This window comes from Salmo trutta, chromosome 18 (genome assembly GCF_901001165.1).
Source record: "Salmo trutta chromosome 18, fSalTru1.1, whole genome shotgun sequence".
Classification (NCBI taxonomy): Eukaryota; Metazoa; Chordata; class Actinopteri; order Salmoniformes; family Salmonidae; genus Salmo; species Salmo trutta.
This window is the reverse complement of record NC_042974.1, coordinates 28,056,262-28,080,815: the sequence shown is the minus strand read 5'-3', so window position 1 is coordinate 28,080,815 and position 24,554 is coordinate 28,056,262. Positions and strand designations below refer to the sequence as shown.

The 24,554-nt window shown below is 42.4% G+C and overlaps 1 protein-coding gene across 1 annotated transcript; it reads right to left on the bottom strand.

The window, feature by feature from the left end:
* Positions 1-942: 942 nt before the first annotated feature.
* LOC115153123 (glutamate dehydrogenase, mitochondrial) lies at positions 943-24,178 on the bottom strand. Its single transcript, XM_029698196.1, has 13 exons — positions 23,590-24,178; positions 13,476-13,556; positions 13,294-13,349; positions 12,205-12,268; positions 10,219-10,313; positions 8,332-8,511; positions 7,007-7,144; positions 6,617-6,754; positions 6,329-6,409; positions 4,632-4,755; positions 3,628-3,719; positions 2,939-3,001; positions 943-2,052 (listed from the first exon to the last, which is right to left on the bottom strand). The coding sequence occupies exons 1-13, from the start codon at positions 23,990-23,992 to the stop codon at positions 1,933-1,935; spliced, it is 1,635 nt and encodes a 544-aa protein (XP_029554056.1). The 5' UTR covers positions 23,993-24,178; the 3' UTR covers positions 943-1,932.
* Positions 24,179-24,554: the final 376 nt, after the last annotated feature.

Below are 24,554 nucleotides of genomic sequence, written 5' to 3'. Positions count from 1 at the left end.
TTATTTAGGGGCTAAATAGCAAAGGGGGTGAATACATATACACCACTTTTCCTTTTCTTTTTGTTTGTTTTTTTTTTTCATTTCACTTCACCAAATTGGACTGTTTTGTGTATGTCCATTACATGAAATCCAAATAAAAATCAATTTAAATTACAGGTCGTAATGCAACAAATAGTAAAAACGCCAAGGGGGATGAATACTTTTGCAAGGCACTGTACCTTAAAAAAAAGGTAGGGACGTGAATCAGAAAATCAGTCAGTATCTGGTGTGACCACCATTTGCCTCATGCAGCTCAACACAAGATATTCTACTAAATGACTCAAATGTAAATATATTGTCTGATTTAAGCTTTGCAGCTGTTTTTGCTGCTGCTGTTTAGACAAGAATTAATGTTGAGCTCCATCTGTAGCCTTACCACCTCCGGTCATGTTTATCTATACATTCTACAATTCTGCTAAACTCTGCTTATCCTTCAGATCTGACAGACACACTGGGAGACATTGCAGGAGAGATGTCTGGTGAGAGTGATGACAAATCTAAGGACAACAGCGCCGCAGACCAAGTGCTGTCATTTGGGAAAAGTCTCTTCGGCTGAGTCAGACTCCAGCAGTTTCTCTTCCTCTCATTGTCAGTCAATCTGACGGACCTCTGGTTATAGCCTATGAAGAATATATTATTTTACCGTCATAATCTGTTACTGTCACTACAGTACATTGTGTAATGTTATGTATTATATTTGAAAAGTAAATAAAAATGTTTATTCCAAAAGTCTGTTGAGTAGGCTAATGTTGGATGATATAGGTACAGTGGGGATTATGCAACCAATACCTAGCTATTGATATACAAAATGAGCAGAATTTACCTCAATGGAAAAATCTTTACATACCCCATGGGGAATCATGGTTTCTGGTTTGAATCAATGAATTCATTAAATAAAAACAATTGAGCATTTTAAAGTTTAATTCTGTATCAACGAAAAGGCAGTACAAATTCTCTTACATAGAATCCCAAAGCAGTCAATCAAGGCCGTTCTCACATATTCCCTCACATCTCCCCTTCCAGTAGCCTTCAGCACAGAAACCATTCCAATATGGCTCAAATTCTGAGGCAAGACAAAGCGTTCAGGTTTAGAACAAAGGCAAAGGCATCGAAAAGGTGAACCGAACAATCTTCAGGAATTCAGGGTTTTAGTGTTGTGCCAACCTACTTACAAACATATAAGTCTGCTTTGTAACAAATGTATTTTATGATATCATCTTGAATAGTGTAGAAGCACACGTTGTGCACTGCTTTATAAGTGCACTGAAGTCTTATTGGGAGACTTTAAATAGAAAGAACATTCTGGTGTAGGTAAGAAAACTTTCTCCATTTAAGTAAAAATTTGCTCCATTTCACCACAGGAGAAACCGGTGCAATTAAGGCTTTAAGTGTGTATCTGATATGCTCTACATTCTATTATATTGACTAACTTACTCAAATATGTCTGTAGATCCATAACAGATACTGAAAAAGCACAACACTGATTCATAAAAGCAGTATCCTGTGAAAGCTGTAGACCAGAATTTTTGGTGTTTACTGGCATAAGAATATAGTAACAGGAATAAATGGGTTGGAGTCCATAGAATGACTGAGAAAATAAATGAGGTTTCTACAGTAAAGGAAAAACAATGACCATAGACACAGTAGCATCAGAACAGCCCTACTGGATTTAAGGCAAGCTAGAACATGGGTTCTCTTGAAGACATGAGAACGCAAAAGAATGTGCGTATTGCTTTGCTGGTTACACATATACGAGTAAAGCTAATGGTCATGTGTAAAATGTAAACACTTGATATGTTGTGTGATTGTTGTATGGAGGTGGGGGGGGCCTGGGTCTGCTCGGGTGGACGGACAGACAGACGGAGGCAGGTGGGCGAGGTGGCGAGGAGCCGCCTATGTGAAGGTAACACCAGCCTCGTTGTACACCTTGAAGACCTTCTCGATGGCGTTGACGTACGCTGCCGTCCTCAGATCAAGGCCCAGGTTGTACTTGTTAGCGGTGCGCATGATTTGCTAAAAGCAGGAGAGAAAACAAAGAGTATAAACTCAACCAAGATATTCATCTCTGTGTCCCTTCAAGTAATCATTATTTTCCCCTCCTCCATTTCTTACCTACATCAATACACCACTATTGTTCCATTATCAATGCAGTGATCCATTTCCACAGGATAATAAAGCATCTCTGTGTACTTTTAAAGAAATAACCCCAAGGGAGCAATAAGCAAGTAACAAACCAGCAGACTCTCATGCAGTACGTCTGCACAGAGTGTTACATTTCCTGGGAGGTGGTATAGGCAACCCCATATGACGCAGGGGGATGTCATTCCACAAAGGCTGGATCCTCAGTCAGACGTGACATTAAAGTCATCAGTGCTTGTGGGATAGATAGTGTGTTAATGCTAAAGGGGAGCAGGGTAACGGTCTGAATCTTCATCCTGTCTCTGCTCTCTCTGGCATCAGTGCTGGGCCTTAGCAATGATGAGAGACTAACAAAGCCGTGGCTGCTCCAGTTACCACTGCTCGCACGCACAGCAAACCGCTGACAGAGGATGTGGGTGTGGGTGTGTGTGTGTCTACCATGTTCGAGAGTGATTTATTTTATGAGCTTGAATGGGGGGGGGGGGGGGGGAAGAATGGTGGCAAGACAGCAGTGAAAAGGCAATATGAGCTTAGTGCTGTTTGGGTAATGAGATGTGTAAAACGGAAATGGAGCTTGTCACTGGACCGTTGAAGCATGACTTCAACTTTCAAGACTTCATTTCCCCGAACAGGAGTAATGGGATGCCTCAGGACCTTGTGTTGGATTAACACAGCATTTCCTTTGAATAAAACCCCTGTCCCTGGACCTGTGAGGAACCGTTTAGCCCAGATAATCATGTTTAAGCAATCAGCCTCTTACCCTGGCAGACCTCTCCATGGTGTAGGCCAGTCCTGAGTGCACAATGTCCTTCTCTGAAGCGCCCTGGAACCAAACAGAGAAAAATGCATTCAAAATAGGACTCAGAGCTAACATTTAGCCCACTAAACTAAACCCTTACTCATCTCTGGAGAAATGCAGCTTAACTGTGATATACAGAGTTCCAAACCGCATCTGGAAGCAACGTCAGCACAATAGCTGTTTGTCAGGAGATTCACGAAATGGGTTTCCATGGCCGAGCAGCCGCACACAAGCCAAAGGTCACCATGCGCAATGCCAAGCGTCGTCTAGAGTGATGTAAAGCTCACCATGATTCTGGAATGAGATGTTTGACCAGCAGGTGTCCATATACTTTTGGTCATGTAGTGCTACATTTTGGCCATGTAGAGTGCTGTTGGAAACTGACATGATGGAAAGGTGCCATGTTGAAAGTCACAGATCTCTTCAGTAAGGCCATTCCACAGCCAATGTTTGTTTATGGAGATTGCATGGCTCTGTGCTCGATTTTATACACCGGTCAGCAATGAGTGTGGACACTCATTTGAACGGGTGTCCACATACTTTTGTATATATTGTGTATATTATATCTTAATAAAATATTAGGGGTGTTTGACTGAAGGGAGAGTAATCCAGGATCATAGAAAGGCCGGTGTGGGGAGGGTTGTACTCACAGCGATCCTGGCCTGGAACTCAGAGGTAGGGACCACAGGGATGGCTCCTCCATGCTTCCCAAACTTCCTCTCCAGACTCTCCTGGACAGACACTGAGGGAGACCACAGACAGTTCATATGTATATGACTAGATGATGTATATCTTGTTGTAGTGTATATGGATATGAATCTGACTAAATCCTCACTGAACCATCATGAAGGATACAGTTCATAAATCTTCACTTTTAGGTCATTTTAAAAAGTTAGTTCACCTGCATTAATAATCTGGTATAAATGTTCTCTTTCTACAAAAACGTTATGGGTTTGGCAATTCACAGCCGTATCTATTCTGAGCTCTTTTCCATGTCTCCAACACTGCCCAGTCCTGCCACTCTCGTGGGACTGGGTAATGGCTTCAGCTTCTAAAATATTCAGAAACCATCCCACTCTGCGACCAGCATAACCCCAGCTCAATCCTCTGCTGCAATGTACTGAAAACCGAATGTACATACATGTTCTGAGGGGATTTTGTGTGAAAATGCATGTGCACAATATCAGACTGCCTCATTGACTGATGCTGCTGATAGACCGGAAAGAGAGAGAGGGTGAGTGAGTGTTAGACATGGCCTGCAGACAGTCAGCATCCACTTCTTCCTGGAAACCCTACATAAAGTGACTGCCAATAATGTTCTCGCTCACCAGGCACGGAGGAGGGGCTGTACTGTGTGTGTGTGTGTGTGTGTGTCTGCGTGCCTACTCTGCAGTCCAATACATTTTTTATGTGCAACATGAGTCACAGCTGTAAAAAAAAAAAACCTTGTGTTTAATCAGCCTCGGGTTTGACATTTCTAATAGTTCTCATTCCCATTCTAACAAATCTCCCCGTTGACACGGGGAAGTAATTAAAGATTTACACTTTAGTATAATACAAGATCAACAACATTCATCTTTGTGACGTAACAGAGAGCAGGCTGAACTTAGTAGGAGCGAGTGCTTCCGTACAGGTAGAGAAATGTCAGACTTACTAAGCAGGTGGTAGTTGGAGTCCCTCTCGTACTTGAAGGTCAGTCTACCGTAGCTGACATGGTTCAGGTTCTTCAGCCACTCAAAGTAGGAGACAGTCACTCCACCAGCATTCAGGTACATGTCCTGAATAAACAAGAGATGGTGAACGTTTACAGAGACCAACATTACAGCTATGATGTAACATACAGGCAATCAAGAACTGTAAAGTCAGAGTAAGTAACACAGAGACAGATGAAGCAACTATCTGCACTAAATTGACTTCTAAACAAAATGTATGATAATTGTTGTTGTACGCATTGTCTTAAAATATCCCTGGACTATGATTCATCTCCATTCAAAGAAATAGAGTCAGACTCTGGAACCCAGAGGTATGCAATCCAACTCATCAATGTTCATGAAATCCCAGTCTTCATTGAAGATTTAACAAGTCAGATTCTGGCCTACTTCTAGGCTATTTTTCTGTTGTTGATCTTGGTCTGTGAAACCGACTCTAAAAATATCTACGTCTCCAGGGCCAGCCCCTGAAGAGACTCTTATCAACTCTACGTAAGAGGGTTTGTCTTCGCAAGAATTCGGCATTCTCTGTGTTGCTCTTGCCATTCCCCATTTTCTCACATCTCTGTGAAGCAGTAGGTTCTGTTGTGAAAACATCCTGTAGGTCTGCTATCTGATTGGAAGTTGACCAATAGGATTACTGTTGAGTTAACAACTCAGATTTAAATATAAACATGTTCAAAGGGTCTCTCTCTCTGTCTCCCATCAGCTATGGCACAAGCAATGGATTCTTTGTCTCGTTCTCTCCCTCTCTGATCATGCTTTGAATAATGCCTTGTAATATTAGAAATGCCTTGTAACTTAAAGGTATATGTCGGGATTTTGGCAATGAGGCCCTGTATCTACACTACCATTCAACATTTTGGGGTCACTTAGAAATGTCCTTGTTTTTTAAAGAAAAGCACATGTTTTGTCCATTAAAATAACATTGAATTGATCAGAAATACAGTGCAGAGATTGTTAATGTTGTAAATGACTATTGTAGCTGGAAACGGCAGATTTTTTATGGAATATCTACATAGGCGTACAGAGGTCCATTATCAGCAACCATCACTCCTGTGTTCCAATGGCACGTTGTGTTATCTAATCCAAGTTTATCATTTTAAGAACACTAATTGATCATTAGAAAACCCTTTTTCAATTATGTTAGTACAGCTGAAAACTGGGTATCTACTAGCATGCTAGCAGATATCCATAGACTTCCAGTCATTGCGCTAACCCTAGTTAGCAATTGCGTTAGAGCTAGTTAGCAACTTCCTTCAAACTGCTCGCACATGGTATCCCACAAGTTCATCTGACTCTGGGGAAGTAGATAAAGGGCCTCATTGCCAAAATCCCAAAGTATCCCTTTAAGCCTTGTATGTGAATTAATTAATTTTACCATGTAGTTAAATCGATTAGCCTTTAGAATTCCATTCTCAGACCTTTCTAATACTTTAACTCAACTACAGTCTCTTGCACATTGCTAAATCATCTTTACGGAGTTAGATAATTTAACTTAATAGAATTTGTTAGCATACACACTACATAGTCTTATTACGGGTTGCATGTGAGGTATAAATAATATACAAACATGATAAATATTACCCAACTACACAAGTGGATGAATGGATGAATGGATAAATAATGAATATGCTCTCACCGGAATCACCATGATATTCCTCTCCAGGAAGATCTTGTCAGCATCCGGAGTGGTGGGGCCATTGGCTCCCTCAGCAATGATCTGGAACAAACAAAGAGGATTTAAACACAATCTACATACACAATCCAGCTCTCCACAAATGTGTTTTTACTGTTAGTGACGATTGTGTACGTTTTACATAGCTTACATAAACATTACTAAACACCCCCAATTAGCCTGCTCGGTCAAACTGACTGGAACAAACACATTCATGTGGAATCGTTGCACATCGCCCAATGCTGGTCTGACCTTGGCTTTGATTTTGTGAGCATTGTTCCTGGTCAGCTGCTTCTCGCTGGCGGCGGGGATCAGGATGTCGCAGTCAGCCTCCAGGATGCTGCCTTCGTACGGTGTGGAGTTGGGGAAGCCCACGATGGTGCCGTGTTGCTGGTGAGAAGAGACGAAAGAGAATGAGACACAGAGAGAGATAAAGTAGACACAGTACCAAAGTGTATCACTAGTCATCCGTCTCAAATGGCTGTATGGCTGTGGGGGACTTTCAGAGTGTAGGGACACTGTACGTCCCCTAGGTGGTAGCCTTAGACGGTGCATTCCACTGTGCTCTCCACAAGTACAGGGAACAGCCAGAGGACGGTCGACCTGCAGGCTAGTGACCGTAGCTATGAGTTGTGTACTGACCAGCTTGTAGTCCTCCAGCTCCTTGGGGTCGATGCCATTGGGGTTCCAGATGCTTCCATCCATCTCTCCAACACCAACACACTTGGCCCCGAAACGGTGCAGGTATCGCATGGAGTGCATGCCCACGTTACCGAAACCCTGGGAGAAGAGGAAGAAGAATGACACGCCCCAAAATAAAATAGAGAAAATAGGCTCCAACCTGGGTGCCCTGGGGTAGATAAATCCCACGTTGCTAAGCCTGTACTGCTTGTATGTACCAAATGTCCATTTACATTTATGTAAATGTATATTCTTGTTCATGAGAAACATGCTCGGTTGGCACAGTAAACACGTCATGTAGCGTCTTCTGGTCCAATGAGTTTATTGTTCGCTAACGCTAATGAGGACACAGTAATCAGTAGAGATTGTAATTAGCAGTAGCAATGTGTTCTACTGTAGGAGGGAGGACAGTCCTCTGCACATCCAAATGGAACAGCTTGCTAACGAGCCATTATGCCATCTGTTCGGTGATTATACCGACCTCGTGGTTCCATCCTATAGTAGTCTCAAATGTTGCTACCTCTAACCAAAAAAAAACATGTTGTGCTTGATTTGATGACAACCAAGCAGTGTGGATCTTTCCTTTAACAAAATACTGTGTATCTACACACACACACACACACACACACACACACACACACACACACACACACACACAAATACCTTTTAACATCCGGAACATATTCATACATCACTCAGATATCGATTATTTATGACATGAGGAAAGTAGGCAGCTCCACTACTGCAGCGGCCAATAGAAAGACACCAGTCAGCAACCTAGATTGCTGACAGCACTCCCTCCCCCCAGTCTTTCCTGGCGAGCAGAAACCTGCTGGTTAGGTATGGATTTTAAGGGATAAGAATGTGTTAGATTACAGCCACATTTAAAAAAAAGGCATCTAGACCGAATTAAATCTTGCCACCAAGATGTTTTCCTGATGACATTTCCCATAATTACATTAGAAGACTGCAGAACAGAGGAATTGATTCTCTGGCCAATTTTGCACTGAATCACGTACAACTGATATCTTGTCAACATGAGGGGAGGGGGGGGGGGGAATCTATATGTTGAACATAAAGGCTTAACGCTTGGTCTCAGTATCAAAAGGTACAGTCATTCTGTAGAGATAAGCAGTGTTGCAGTAGATGCATACCTTGCATTAAGCAGCGCTGCCGTAACAGAAGACACTGTTAGGTGCAGAGTCAAACCTCTTATTGCTTTGAAAGCTGATGAAAGACGCTTAATAAAATGCCATTCCTAATCAATAAGTGCCGTGTCTGTGTACCTGGATGACAAAGGTCTTGTCGGTGAAGCCGGGGCTCAGGGCCAACTGGCTCATGTAGGCCGTCTCGTTGACGAAGTTCTCGATGCCGTGGAATACTCCACGCCCGGTGGCTGAGATCCTGCCGTGGATGCCCCCCTGGCTGATGGGCTTACCAGTCACACAGGCATGGGCGTTGATGTCCTGGACACAGAGGAGAGGAGGGTGTGGTTGGTTACTGGTGGAATTAGCAACTTCAAAGAAAACAAATTCAGCAGGCGGCCATTTTATTATACATATTTTGTCAACCTTGTATTAGGTACTCTGGACAGTGTAGTCGACATATGTTGGGATCTATTAAAGACAAATCTTTCAAGGGGCAAAGATAAGGCTCTATCGAGACTCCACTAAAGAAACATTTGACTCAGAAACAAATGTAATTAGAAGTCCGCAGTCGAAGACTATGCCAACAACAACAAAAAGTCACAACGTGCCCTCTTCTCAGTTTTCCTCAAGAAGTTAAATCCACTTCGTGTTTCGTTTCCGTGCCACGATACTAACAAGTATCGCAATACTGGTATCTTCCTGGCCTTAATGGACACAGCACAGCACTGTCCTCAAACTGTGATAAGCCTAATCCTAGACGGCTCAAGAGCACACATCTCTTCATAGTGCTGTTTTTAGACTGAGACCAAATTCTATGACTAGGCTATAGACATTTACATTTTAGTCATTTAGCAGACGCTCTTATCCAGAGTGACTTACAGTAGTGAATGCATAAATAAAAAATAAAAAAATCCCGTGCTCCCTGACCTCTTCCCTGGCAACCGACAAAACATACATGATCATGTATACAGCAAGAGACTGGTTGAGCTTCGTCTTTCGAAACGCTGTCATTAGAATTGGAACAGTAGCCTTATGACAAGAAAATAAGGGTAGAAGTGTCAGCTTATTGAAAGTCAAAGCACTTCCTCTACCGCCAGGGCAATTGGAAATGGATCTCAGAATACTGTCTGGAGCCAAGGAGCGGGGGTTACGAGGCCAGCAGAACTTCCTGTAAAAACTCTAATCAACAAAAGGGATAGGGAAAAAACAGTGACATAGTGGAGATGTTTACTCAGCAAAGACAATAGGGATGGCTAGTGTGCAAACAGAATAATCACAACTTAGCATTTGACCTCTAGCTACTGTACACAGATAAGCTCAGCTTTGTGGTCTGCGGTCGTGTAACAATCGTTTCGTTATCAGGTTGATAAGACATGAACAGATTAATGGTGATAAAAAAATGCAAAGCAGAGGAACACCTGAGAAAGTTACATATATACTAGCCCAAATAAAGCAAACACTTGAGTAAGTGAGGGATACAAAGTATATTGAATGCAGGTTCTTGAGTTACTTAGGCAGTTAACATCCCATCATGCTCAGGGTCATGTATAAAAATGGCCAGTTGCTAGAAGAGGAGATCTCGGTGACTTTGAAAGGGGGTCTCAAAGGAGCATAGGTGGTTTAATGGGTGTGTGTGTCTCAGTCACAAGATCTCAATCCAATTGAACACTGGTGGAAGATTCTGGAGTGGCGCCCGAGACAGCGTTTTCCACCACCATCAACAAAACACAAAATTATGGAATTTCTTGTGGAAGAATGGTGTTGCATCCCTTCCAGACAGAATCTAAGCCAAGTCGCATTGAAGCTGTTCTGACGGCTCGCGGTGGACTAACGCCCTATTAAGACACTTTTATGTTGCCATTTTTCTGTATTTTGGCAGTTACCTGTATACGCATGTCATTTTCCTTAATTTCAGTGGTTTACAGTAATTGTTGAAAGCCGTTTAACTTAGTTGATAGGAAGTGCTGGGGAAAACTCAATGTCTATTGTTGGAGAGGGCAGTGAGTTTATACAGGGAACACGTACATGGTGGCCCATGGTGTTGGCATAGGTGTCAGCGATCCATGACATCTCCCTCTCTCCAGTGCTCATGTCAGGGGCAGGGACATCAATGCCAGGTCCTGACAGGAGAAAGACAAAATACTGTCATTTTAAAGTAAACTTATAAGATAACTAAAATGGCTTCAGTAAAGAAGAAAACCAATACACCAACAAACTCATACTGAAGCATGCAGACCCATCTAAATATATTGCTGTGAAAGAATAGAGGCACTCATGGCCCACTTTGAAGCTATGGCAGTGTACGGAAGACACAGTGCCAGAGGGTATGGTTGCCATGGGTTACACACTTCTACACCCCTTAAGCACACACACTACCGTTCAAAAGTTTGGGGTCACTTATAAATGTCATTGCTTTTGTCCATTAAAACATCAAATTGATCAGCAATACAGTGTAGACATTGTTAATGTTGTAAATGACTATTGTAGCTGGAAACTGAAGATTTTTAATGGAATATCTACATAGGCGTACAGAGGTCCATTATCAGCAACCATCACTCCTGTGTTCCAATGGCACGTTGTGTTATCTAATCCAAGTTCATCATTTTAAAAGGCTAATTGATCATTAGAAAACCCTTTTGCAATTATGTTAGCACAGCCGAAAACTGTTGTTCTGATTAAAGAAGCAATAAAACGGGCCTTCTTTAGATCAATTGAGTGTCGTCAGTCTATTCTTATTCTGAGAAAGGAAAGAGGAGTGGGAGGCCCCGGTGCACAACTGAGCAAGAGGACAAATACATTAGAGTGTCTAGTTTGACAAACAGACGCCTCACAAGTCCTCAACTGGCAGCTTCATTAAATAGTATCAGCAAAACACCATTCTCAATGTCAACAGTGAAGAGGCGACACCGGGATGCTGGCCTTCTAGGCAGAGTTGCAAAGAAAAAGCCATATCTCAGACATAATTGCAAAATGGTTTTCTAATGATCAATTAGCCTTTTAAAATGATAAACTTGGAGTAGCTAACACAACATGCCATTGGAACACAGGAGTGATGGTTGCTGATAATGGGTCTCTGTACGCCTATGTAGATATTCCATACAAAATCTGCCGTTTCCAGTTACAATAGTCATTTACAACATTAACAATATCTACACTGTATTTCTGATCAATTTTATGTTATTTTAATGGACAAAAAAAATGTTATTTTCTTTCAAAAACAAGAACATTTCTAAGTGACCCCAAACTTTTGAACGGTAGTGTATGTACCGTAGCTCCTCATTCTAGGAATTCAAGCACTCCGATAGTTACACGTCACGTGACTAGACTAAAACATGTAGCTATACAAACAGTCCCCTCCTCCCTCTATGGGAGAATGTTGGGGAATGCCTTTTAATAACAGGCTCCTCTGGACTGGTCTGATACCTTGCTGATTTAGTGACCATGTGGACCACATTTACAGCTTTGGATAACAAATAGCGACAAAGAGAGCAATTCTTGCCTTTTGAAACAATATGGACTTGTCATGCTAGAAGCCCCTAATAGGTGACAGGCACTTCAAGCATTGAATGCATAACCCTAAAATAACTCTTAAACAAGCGGAATTGTTACAAGGAAATGTGAAGTTAACGTGAACTCCTCCTTTAATTGAAGATGTCAAAAATAAACCAAAATATTTTGTGGATTATTGTGTTTTAGATCGTTTCTGGTGTACCGTTTTCCCATCCTGAGAGGTTTCCCCCTTGTGATTCCTGGAAGGTCAAGCTGCCTTCATGCCTTGTCAAGCCTTTTGATTAACTCCTCTCTCATCGTGGTCATTTGTGTGTGTGTGTGTGTGTGTGTGTGTGTGTGTACTGCACTGTGGGCTCATGAAACCCTGCCTCTGACAGTATGGGCTAGGGGGAAGGCACACCCACTCCAGGGGACCATGTGTTCATGCAGCCACAGACATCACCGCCAGACATTTTTCACCAGCAGCCTTCAAATGTTCCCCTGGACACAGACACTACTCACCAATAAAACCCTTCTTGGCCAGTTCAATGGTGAATCTCCTGGTGATTTTCTCCAGTTCATTGTCCTGCACACAGAGCATAAAAGTATGATAAAGGGCATTGCATATTTCACTGGTAGTAAAGTCAGACCAAAGAAGGCACTACTACTGTCACAGAACAAAAACTTCCTATTCAAATATTAAGAAGCAACATCGGCTTCAGGTAGGTTAATACTACTAAATTAAAACCTGGATTACTTGAATTTATTCAAAAGAACACCAAAAAGGTGACACTCATCCACCTGGCTCAAAGACAGAAAGTCCTTGAGTATCAGTGACTAAAATGCTTCAACTTTCAGAGCCAGCAGCCTAGCAGATAAGAGGGGGGTGGGTGTCCCAGTCATGTCTACCAGCTGATGGCTCAGCAGTTCTCCCCCAGAGCAGAGCTGCCAATGCCTAATGGAGCCCTAGGGCCACTGGCAACAACAGACGGGATGGGTCAGCACTGGGCTGGCAACAGGAAGGGGAGCGAGATCCCACTGACTAACAGCTTCCTGTGCAGAGTTCTATAGAACACTGAATGGGGCAATCTATTATTTTACAGAAGATATTCAATATATTAATAACTTGTGATATACTATGTACAACCTGCACTTAATCAAGTTCTTATTTGCAAATTCAAATGAGAACCTTAAGTGCAGGTTATACATATTTTGTATTCATGATAAATCATTTTCTATAAGTAATCTCAGCTTTTTTGGGGTCAAAGTTGATGGTGGAGATTCCCTCATCCTTGTTCCTACCACTGCGAAAACAAACTCCACTGATTGGTCACATAATAGAACATCCTGCAGCCTTATTATCTATGCACTAGGGGTAAATACAGAGCAGCGAACCAAGTGAGGTAAAAATGAAATGCCTTGACTGCACTCTAATCACTGGTTTAGATGACTTGGTAATGTGAGCCTGTATGCTAAAAGACTAAATGGCCTTGTTGAAAGGGAACACACCCTAAAGCTAATGTGAAAGTGACACGTGACTGGGTGAAAGGACATCAACAATAAGTATTTCATCAAATACTCTGGCGTATCCAGAAACAAACTAATACCCACCGTGTAATTCTTTACATTGATCTTCACTCCAGCTTTGGCTCCTCCAAACGGCACATCTGTAAGGGATTTAAATGGACGGGGTTGCAACATAAAAAAAACAACAGGCCATATAACAAATACTTATGTCTGGAGGACTTATGTCTAGAAGATACTGTGTAGAATTATAAAAAAAACACCCTTACCCACGACAGCACATTTGTATGTCATCAGCGAGGCCAGGGCTTTCACCTCGTCGACAGACACCTCGGTGCTGTAGCGGATACCTGGAAAACACAACATGACAGAGTTAGTGGAGTGAAACCTGCGATATCAGACTTGGCTGAAAAAAAGTTGCGTTTTCCCATTTTCATCTCTAGCTAGAGTACGCGTGTATAAGAATATTAGGAAAATGGTATACTTTAACTTTAGACTTTCTGCATGATGAAAACAATATGTCTAATAAGTTGCTGTACAATAAAACCAGAGATCCCACTAGCATCATCAGTTTGGTATTCTATTCTCCAACACAAGGAGGTGGACTAATGCAATTAGCCTACTCACACATAATCACAAGCTAGGGGGTATTTTGGCCGCTGATTATTAAGCCTTTAACCCGTCTCAGAACCACTCTCATAAAGAAATGAACTTGTTAGAGGAGTATGAGCAGGAGAGAAAAAGAGGGCACAATTTGTCCAATGTAGGCTAGCCCTTGTCTATGCCAGCCCAGTCAACTCTGGAACAAGACCCCATTTTTTTACTAAATCCAAATACTCCATTTCACACTAGGCCTCTCATAGTTATCGCAGGGAGTCGGTTTTAGGAAATGCACAAAATGGTTGCAGCTGGCCAGAGTCTGAGAGTTACAGTAGAGCTCCGTAGGAGAGGAGACGCCTGCATGTGAGGGAGGTAGAAACCACACTCTGCCTAGCGCTATGACTCACTGGGGATTCAAATAGGCTGAACTGGGTTGTACCGGAATATGGCCTGTAATGCGACCGGGCAAAAGCGGGGAGGTAGGAGCGCCCTTCTCAAATCAAACAGTAATCTGCACCGCCCAGTCATATTGTTAAGCAGGCAGTATGGTGCATTGTTCAGAAACACAAATGTATGCTTTAACTTTCAAATTAGTTTTCCTCGTGAAGGCAGATTAAAAATGATAAAAAAAGGGGGGCTTTATCAAAAGCAAAACACTTTCGCATGCGAAAACCACGGAATCCTAAATCATTACTCCATGTGTCTCACATACTTCACTTTGTTGAGTAGACTTCACCATAAAGCTTTGAATGGGGCGCCCAGCTCACGCCTGGAAGGCAGCCAGGTTTTAAAGCTAATACCATCAATCACTTTTCACCCAGTGCAAACTCCACCCACCCGGGGCCAGCTTAAAAAAAAAACTCACTCCTGAGACCGCAGGCCAGGCCCCCTCCACTCCTCCACAAAGAGGAAAACCATAGTGAGATGGAAACTGGGTGTGGTCCTGGCAGGTTTGTCTTGTTCACTGACTACCACTCACCACTTTATTCTACACACATTACCTCACAATCCCTTCTACTTCTGAAGACACTGAAGCTTTTAATAGCTGCATAAAAAGTTGGATATTTCTAATTAGTGCAACATGAGGCTAACAGTTAAAAAACTTGATGCAGAGATCTGATTTTGGGAAAGGTGTCCTATTCAAAAGCAGACCAAACAGGATTTAGGATTGAAAGGAGATTAATGTATTCCCCCTGGGAAATAATTGTGGTTTGTTGTGATTAGTTTAATCACCACCACTTTCCCTTAACAAATCAGATGTCATCCTTAACAATCTGCCATAGGCATATACCGTAAATTCCGGACTATAAGCCGCAACTTTTTTCCCAGGCTTTGAACCTTGCGGCTTAAACAACGACGCGGCTAATATGGATTTTTCACGCTTTCCATTTTTTCCCCCCAAAAGAACACATTCTGTGACGTGCTCAGTTTTTTGGCGGCATGAAGCTTTCATTAGACCAATGAAATTGCCGAACGGGTTAAGGTCAAACAACTTTTTTCTTTACTGTTTAGATTAAATCGAGCGCTCTCAAACTTCCCATCATTCTGATTACGGTAGTCATTTTGTCACCCTCATCATGGCAAAGACACAGAGAAATGCATATGATGCAGCTTTCAAGTTGAAGGCGATTGATCTGGCTGTTGGAAAAGGAAATAGAGCTGCTGCACGGGAGCTTGGTCTTAATGAGTCGATAAGACGTTGGAAACAGCAGCGTGAGGAATTGACTCAGTGCAAAAAGACAACTAAAGCTTACTGCTAATTTTTTATTTTTTGTTACAAGCAGTGTTTCGTTAAAGCCTATTTATTTTTGTTACAAGCCGTGTTTCGTTAAAGCCTGTGTAAAGTTCATTTGTTTCAATGTACCGGTAGGCACCTGCGGCTTATAGACATGTGCGGCTTATTTATGTTCAAAATATATATATATTTTTTAAATTCAGTGGGTGCAGCTTATATTCAGGTGCGCTTAATAGTCCGGAAATGACAGTACCTACTGTATGTCAGTTGACATATGGACAAGTGACCCAACTGTGGTTTGTGACTACTTTGAGTTCCCATTGTAGACAATTCAGTACAGTAAAGCATTGTAAAGTAGATATGTTCAGTACAATATACTGAACTCTACGCACTGTTGATTACGTCAACAAAAGTGACTAAAATAAAATGGCCAAACACCTATTTTTCAGTGGCGATTGACTACTAAAATCTGACTAAATGAACTGGACAAGAGTTTAGGAGAGATTGAGAGCTTTTCCGTGATAAGCACGATTAATATTAGCGGCACAGATACGCAGCGCAGTTCTGTTCAGCAGTGGGAAGGACGCCCCATTCCCGGCACACAGCCTACGTCAGCTGGTGAGCTGCGGGGGAGCAAGCGATGAGTGAGAGTAGACAAGCTCCGCTGCCGATTATACACATTGCGCAGGCAACTCTCTTGCTTCCCCGTAGCTAACCAGTCACCACCAGCCTTCTAGTTAGCTACCCATCGCCTGGTTAAGAAACACAAGCTGCTATACGAAATTAAAAACAAAAAATGCATTGGATTTAATAGTAAAACAACTGTATAGTCATGTTTCTCTCCCTTAAGTATAGAAAAGTAGACTCTTTGTAGTCTCACTCAACCCTCCCACTTTCCCAACAACATTTCATAGCCAGGTTCTGTAGCCAAGTCTCCCTCTTTTCCTAAGAGAAAACATCTTGATTCTAGCCCTTAACGGTCAAACGATATGACCCATAATAGCGGCGCTGCATTTTACATTCATAAAGCATATCGTGGGCCGTTCTAATAGTACGCTACTGGCGGACTGGACTATTAACCATTTGTTTAGGCTACACCTTGTTCTGTCATGTTACCTCATTAGCTAGCTATAGCTAACAACCTGGGGTGCGGTCAGCAAGATGGAACGTTCAAATAGAAGTATGCTTGTTCTACATAGCATATTTCTGACATGTTGAATTAGGAATAACGTTGGCTCTATTCATGGTATTTCTACCTGTAGCGTTCAAGAACATTTTGCAACTGAATGTGGGCCTGGTAACATTACCAGTAATCTATATGCAAACATGGTGGCACAGAAAGAAAGGAAAGAAACAATTTGACAAAATTCCTCTTGCCACTACACAATATTTTGAGTAGAGGTCGACCGATTATGATTTTTCACCGCCGATACCGATTATTGGAGGACCCAAAAAAGGTTGATACCGATTAAAAATCGGCCAATTTATTAATTTGTAATAATGACAATTACAACAATACTGAATGAACACTTATTTTAACTTAATATAATACATCAATAAAATCAATTTAGCCTCAAATAAATAATGAAACATGTTCAATTTGGTTTAAATAATGCAAAACAATGTGTTGGAGAAGAAAGTAAAAGTGCAATATGTGCCATCTAAGAAAGCTACAGTGGGGGAAAAAAGTATTTGATTCCCTGTTGATTTTGTACGTTTGCCCACTTAAAGAAGTTATCAGTCTATAATTTTTATGGTCGGTTTATTTGAACAGTGAGAGACAGAATAACAAAAAAAATTATAATCCAGAAAAAACGCATGTCAAAAATGTTATAAAATGATTTGCATTTTATTGAGGGAAATAAATATTTGACCCCTCTGCAAAACATGACTTAATGGCAAAACCCTTGTTGGCAATCACAGAGGTCAGACGTTTCTTGTAGTTGGCCACCAGGTTTGCACATCTCAGGAGGGATTTTGTCCCACTCCTCTTTGCAGATCTTCTCCAAGTCATAAAGGTTGAGGCTGACGTTTGGCAACTCGAACCTTCAACTCCCTCCACAGATTTTCTATGGGATTAAGGTTTGGAGACTGGTTAGGCCACTCCAGGACCTTAATGTGCTTCTTCTTGAGCCACTCCTTTGTTGCCTTGGCCGTGTGTTTTGGGTCATTGTCATGCTGGAATACCCATCCATGACCCATTTTCAATGCCCTTGCTGAGGGAAGGAGGTTCTCACCCAAGATTTGACAGTACATGGCCCCGTCAAATTATGTGGCGAAGTTGTCCTGTCCCCTTAGCAGAAAAACACCCCCAAAGCATAATGTTTCCACCTCCATGTTTGACGGTGGAGATGGTGTTCTTGGGGTCATAGGCAGCATTCCTCCTCCTCCAAACACGGCGAGTTGAGTTGATGCCAAAGAGCTCCATTTTGGTCTCATCTGACCACAACACTTTCACCCAGTTGTCCTCTGAATCATTCAGATGTTCATTGGCAAACTTCAGACGGGCATGTATATGTATTCTTGAGCAGGGGAACTTGCGGGCACTGCAGGATTTCAGTCCTTCACGGCGTAGTGTGTTACCAATTGTTTTCTTGGTGACTATGGTCCCAGCTGCCTTGAGATCATTGACAAGATCCTCCCGTGTAGTTCTGGGCTGATTCCTCAACGTTCTCATGATCATTGCAACTCCACGAGGTGAGATCTTGCACGGAGCCCCAGGCCGAGGGAGATTGACAGTTCTTTTGTGTTTCTTCCATTTGCGAATAATCCCACCAAATGTTGTCACCTTCTCACCAAGCTGCTTGGCGATGGTCTTGTAGCCCATTCCAGCCTTGTGTAGGTCTACAATCTTGTCCCTGACATCCTTGGAGAGCTCTTTGGTCTTGGCCATGGTGGAGAGTTTGGAATCTGATTAATTGATTGCTTCTTTGGACAGGTGTCTTTTATACAGGTAACAAACTGAGATTAGGAGCACTCCCTTTAAGAGTGTGCTCCTAATCTCAGCTCGTTACCTGTATAAAAGACACCTGGGAGCCAGAAATCTTTCTGATTGAGAGAGGGGGTCAAATACTTATGTCCCTCATTAAAATGCAAATCAATTTATAACATTTTTGACATGCGTTTTTCTCGATATTTTAGTTGTTATTCTTTCTCTCACTGTTCAAGTAAACCTAACATTAAAATTATAGACTGATCATTTCTTTGTCAGTGGGCAAACATACAAAATCAGCAGGGGATCAAATACACTCCCCCCCCCACTGTAACGTTTAAGTGCCTTGGTCAGAACATGGGAATATATGAAACCTGGTGGTTCCTTTTAACATGAGTCTTCAATATTCCCAGGTAAGAGGTTTTAGGTTGTAGTTATTATAGGACTATTTCTCTCTATACGATTTGTATTTCATATACCTTTGACTATTGGATGCTCTTATAGGCACTTTAGTGTTGCCAGTGTAACAGTATAGTTTCCGTCCCTCTCCTCGCTCAAACCAGGAACACATCGACAACAGCCACCCTCAAAGCAGCGTTACCCATGTAGAGGAAGGGGAACAACTACTCCAAGTCTCAGAGCGAGTGACGTTTGAAACGCTATTAGCGCGCACCCTGCTAACTAGCTAGCCATTTCACATCGGTTACACCAGCCTCATCTTGGGAGTTGATAGGCTTGAAGGGGTGGGTATAATTTGTGGAACGTTCCAACAGGAATCTGTTCCAAAAAACATAAAGTAAAAGGTTGCCAACCAACCACGCATACAAAGTAGCAACGCATACAAACCTAGCTAGCTAGCTAGCTGCCGAATAGGCATCAACTCACCACGTAGCTTATTCTTAATGTTTGTCCATAGGCAACCAGAGTGAGGAGACATTTTTCGTAATAAATGTGATGAGTGAAAAACGCAATGAAATAGACCACACGGTATCTTATTCTGCCGCTATACAACTTTGTATGCGTTGTTTTTTGGCAACCTTGTTATTTACAAAGTTTTTGGAATAGATTCCTGTTGGAACGTTCCACAAATAATACCCACCCAGCTTGAAGTCATAAACAGCGCAATGCTTGAAGCACAGCGAAGAGCTGCTGGCAAACGCATGAAAGTGCTGTTTAAATGAATGCTTACGAGCCTGCTGCTGCCTACCATTGCTCAGTCAGACTGCTCTATCAAATCATAGAAATAATTATAACACACAGAAATATGAGCCTTCAGTCATTAATATGGTCGAATCCGGAAACTATCATTTCGAAAACAAAACGTTTGTTCTTTCAGTGAAATACGGAACCGTTGCGTATTTTATCTAACGGATGGCATCCCTAAGTCTAAATATTGCTGTTACATTGTACAACCTTCAATGTTATGTCATAATTATGTACAATTCTGGCAAATTAATTACGGTCTTTGTTAGGAATAAATGGACTTCACACAGTTCGCAACGAGCCAGGCGGCCCAAACTGCTGCATATACCCTGACTGCTTGCACGGAACACAAGAGAAGTGACACAATTTCCCTAGTTATAAGAAATTCATGTTAGCAGGCAATATTAACTAAATATGCAGGTTTAAAAATATATACTTGTGTATTGATTTTAAAGAAAGGCATTGATGTTTATGGTTCGGTACACATTGGTGCAACGATTGTGCTTTTTTCACGAATGCGCTTGTTATAACATCACCCGTTTGGCGAAGTAGGCTGTGATTCGATGAGAAATGAACAGGCACCGCATCGATTATATGCAACGCAGGACACGCTAGATAAACTAGTAATATCATCAACCATGTGTAGGTAACTAGTGATTATGTTAAGCTTGATTGTTTTTTTTATAAGTTTAATGCTAGCTAGCAACTTACCTTGGCATCTTGCTGCCCTCGCGTAACAGGTAGTCAGCCTGCCACGCAGGCTCCTCGTGGAGTGCAATGTAAGGCAGGTGGTTAGAGCGTTGGACTTGTAACCGGAAGGTTGCAAAAACGAATCCCCGAGCTGACAAGGTAAAAATCTGTCATTCTGCCCCTGAACAAGGCAGTTAACCCACCGTTCCTAGGCCGTCATTGAAAATAAGAATGTGTTCTTAACTGACTTGCCTAGTTAAATGAAGGTGTGTAAAAATAAAATCGTCCACAATCGGTGTCCAAAAATACCGATTGTTATGAAAACTTGAAATTGGCCATTCCGATTAATCGGTCGACCTCTAGCTTCTACCATGAGCATACTCTGCTCCTTCTGTGCTTGTGGAATTACATCATGCAACACTGAGATGGATTTCCTTGCATGGTTTCCACAATGTGCAGGTCTCCGCCTTATGGCTACGGGCACACTTGCAGCATCGCTCACCTGAAGTTATCCAGGCTTTCATTTGAGGTTGAGTGAGCTTTTTTACCCTGGGGCATGAGCCAAGGAAGTGCCCCTTACTATTGCAATAGGGGCAGTAAGGCTGGAATTTGATGTTCTTGAGAGAGGTCTTCTTCCCGGCTTCACTATTTAAGTACATGGTAGTGGGATTTGGCCTTTTATGTCCCTCCTGGTGTTCAAACTCCTTCCTTCCCCCGGAGGCTATGGCTGAGATTGTGGCCTGGTGAGTGATGCTCTTTGCCCTCGCCTTAACCTGCAACCATACGGCCAGGTCTCTGAGGGCATAGGTGCTTCTCGAGCCCTCTTTCAGGATGCCCTTGTTGTGGATTCATGGACGCACAGAACGTCTGGATTAAACGGAGTTAAAGAAGTGAAAGCAGCAAGATCGGGCGATGGCATTTTCCTCCTTTTAATGAGTTGAGATCTGTCTGACATTTCCACCTGACCCAATTAAAGCACCCCTGGCCCAGCTGAGCAAGTGGCCATGACTTAAGGGATTCTTCCATCAACTCCATGGACCTTTTCTACAACCTGTGTAGTAATATTATTTGTATCTCAGAAAGCCATTTACATTGCTAGTTATAGCCTAATGTTAGCTAGCTAGCCAACATTTAATGCAGTTGGTTAGCTAAGGGCAACCATGGCATCCATGACAGAGAAGGAGAAGCGTTCATCCATGTATACGGGTAACAGGCTGACTACACCGCTCGTGTCGTGTATATTTAGAAATCTATGTTATTCAATTATTGCGCCAACGAGTGTCTGCGTTGCTAAGGGCTAACATGGAACCCAAACCGGCTGTGCGCATGCGCCATCCTGCATAAATGTATTTTGTCCACCTACACCAAACGCGATCACGACACACAGGTTAAAATATCAAAACAAACTCTGAACCAATGACATTAATTTGGGGACAAGTCGAAAGCATTAAACACTTATGGCAATTTAGCTAGTTAGCTTGCACTTGCTAGCTAATTTGTCCTATTTAGCTAGCTTGCTGTTGCTAGCTAATTTGTCCTGGGTTATAAACATTCGGTTGTATTTTACCTGAAATGCACAAGGTCCTCTACTCCGACAATTAATCCACACATAAAACGGCCAACCGAATCGTTTCTAGTCATGTTTCCTCCTTCCAGGCTTTTTCATCTTTGAACTTATATGGTGATTGGCATCTAAACTTTCATAGTATTACTACACCGACTGGCAACGCAGTTCATCTTTCAATCACCCACCGTGGGTATAACCAATGAGGATATGGCACGTGGGTACCTGCTTCTATAAACCAATGACGAGATGGGAGAGGCAGGACTTGCAGTGCGATCTGTGTCAGAAATAGAAAGGAGTTCTATTTTAGCCCTTGGCAACGCAGACGCTCTTTGACCGCACAAGCAGTGTGGGTGCTATAATTGAATAACATAGATTTCTAAATTTATTTTGCACGACGCGAGCGTTGTGGTCAGCCTATGACATGTGTTAGCTACATTTTCAGATATTATGGTGCTTTCAAAACAACTGGGGACTCTGAAAAATGCGAGGTCAAATCATGACGTCAGTGATCTTCAGGTCAGAAAGTTGGAGCTCTAAAAAGAGGCCTGAAGTCAGAGATTTACGAGTTCCCTGTTCCCAATTGTTTTGAACATGGCATGACTGGTCTTGGAACTGTGACAACAGGAAGCCTCTCCCAGCTTGGCTAGATGGGATATGTAATGATTTTGCCAACACAGCCAGATATGTACACATTCTTGTATCCTTAACCTTTTTAAACTGACCATCTTATTTTGGTGCCCACTCTGTCAGATGTCCATGTCCTCTCAAAAAACAAACGTTACTTAATTAAGCACGTATAGTAATTAGTGTGATTCTGTGTTCCCATGCAAAAGTGATTGTTTTTGATAAGTGCTTTATCTGCCTTCCCAATGTAAATTCAAACATTTATTTTATTACAAAAGAGATTTGTTTCTGGACGATGCACCATGCTGCCAAGTTGACAACATGACCTAGAGGCAAAAATCACGGTTTGGTTTGAGATGGGCGCTCTGCTCCCACCCTTTTCGCCAGATGACATGATGGGCCATTGCCCGGTTCAAACCTGGACAGCATAAAATGACTCCCCTCTATAGCGGAGCGCTTTCGACTCGCCCATACTCCAGCCGCCATGTCACAGACAGAACAATGAGACAGATATTTCACTGGATGTTTAAATGTGAAGCATCCAATTGGCGTTTCCACTCACTACCAAATATGGAAGTGGGAGAAGCTGGAACGAGATGGATTTTGGCCGACATTCTGCAAATGTTCTCATCGATGAAACAAACATTTTGATGTTCCCAAAACTAGAATCTGTTATGAACAGAGTGGACTAATGTTTGTAGACTTTACACTTTGCAAAAGTAAAAAAAAAAAATCGCGTTGTTTAGGAGTGCAAATGCGAATTGAGTTATTGCACACGCAAAGTAGGCGTTCCCTAACTGAAATATGCAGATTAAATACTAGATCGAGCCAATAGGATCTCGCTAGGTCGTGCTTAGTTCTGCTCATTTGTTCCAATTGGAAATGACAGGCTGTAGTCCAGTTGGGTTAGTTGTAAAAAACCTTAGGCCATTTGGGCTGCAGCTACCCGCTTCTCAACTTGACAGGCTAGATAGCATGCTAGCTATACTCCGCTTCAGCATCTTCACTGTAATTTCACATTCGCCGCCTTACCTCCTTTACAGGGGGTCCTGTGTTGGCTGTGCTGGGCACGATATCCCTCAATCACCTCCCATTCGCCATTGTCTCGCTTGATTGGAAACGATACACTCAGTATATGGTTGCAGGGCTTGATGATCTTGAGAATTCCGCGTACTCGGTGTCTCTTCTGCACTGGCGTCTCTTTGTTCTTGAGGTCCTCCACCAGTTTATCCTCAACAATATTTGCACCGCGGTCAAAGAATCCCTCCACCATTCCAAAGAAGTTGGGGTCATCTACATCTTTCTCTCCTGCGACCTCGCTGTAGTGGCGCATCCGCATCAACGACGCGGAAACTGGAAGAGCCGACTTGACACATCCCGAGGCCAGAGCACTGCTTGCTCCACGAGTAAGTAATTCTCCGAAATACCTGTACATTGTTCACTGAGTTAAGGCGTTAGTAACGAATGAAACTTAAAGAAAAGTGAGGGGAAGACAATGAAATGGGTAGGGGGAAAAGAAACGTATAACGAGACAACTGCTCCTTCTGGTCCTGTCCCGTTTCGCACTGATCTGACAGCAGTGTTGCATGCCGTTTCTTTAGAGAACAGGCGTGTTTGTGTGTATGCCTACCTCACTGGGGAGTGTTCCACTTGAACGCGCATGCGAAGTAATGCGCGCCTCCGCGACATTTTTCTGCTCCCTGGGCGGTGTTCCGCAGGTGTGTAATGTTGAATCATTAGCCAAACAATTGGAACCGCTCCGTTTTGCAACGACCACAATTTATTTTGGACAAATGCAGGTAGGTCCCACCCAGTTTCGTTTCGTTTGCTTTCGGTTAAGAAACGTTTTTCAACAGAATCGGCGTAATGAATACCCCATTACAGGACAGCTGTTTAGCAAAAATAATAGTAGTTTTTTGTGTCTGTGTTGCATGTTATTTTGGCATTAAAGGTGTTACATATCAGTTTGCAAACAGTGTAACAAACATAATTGAGTT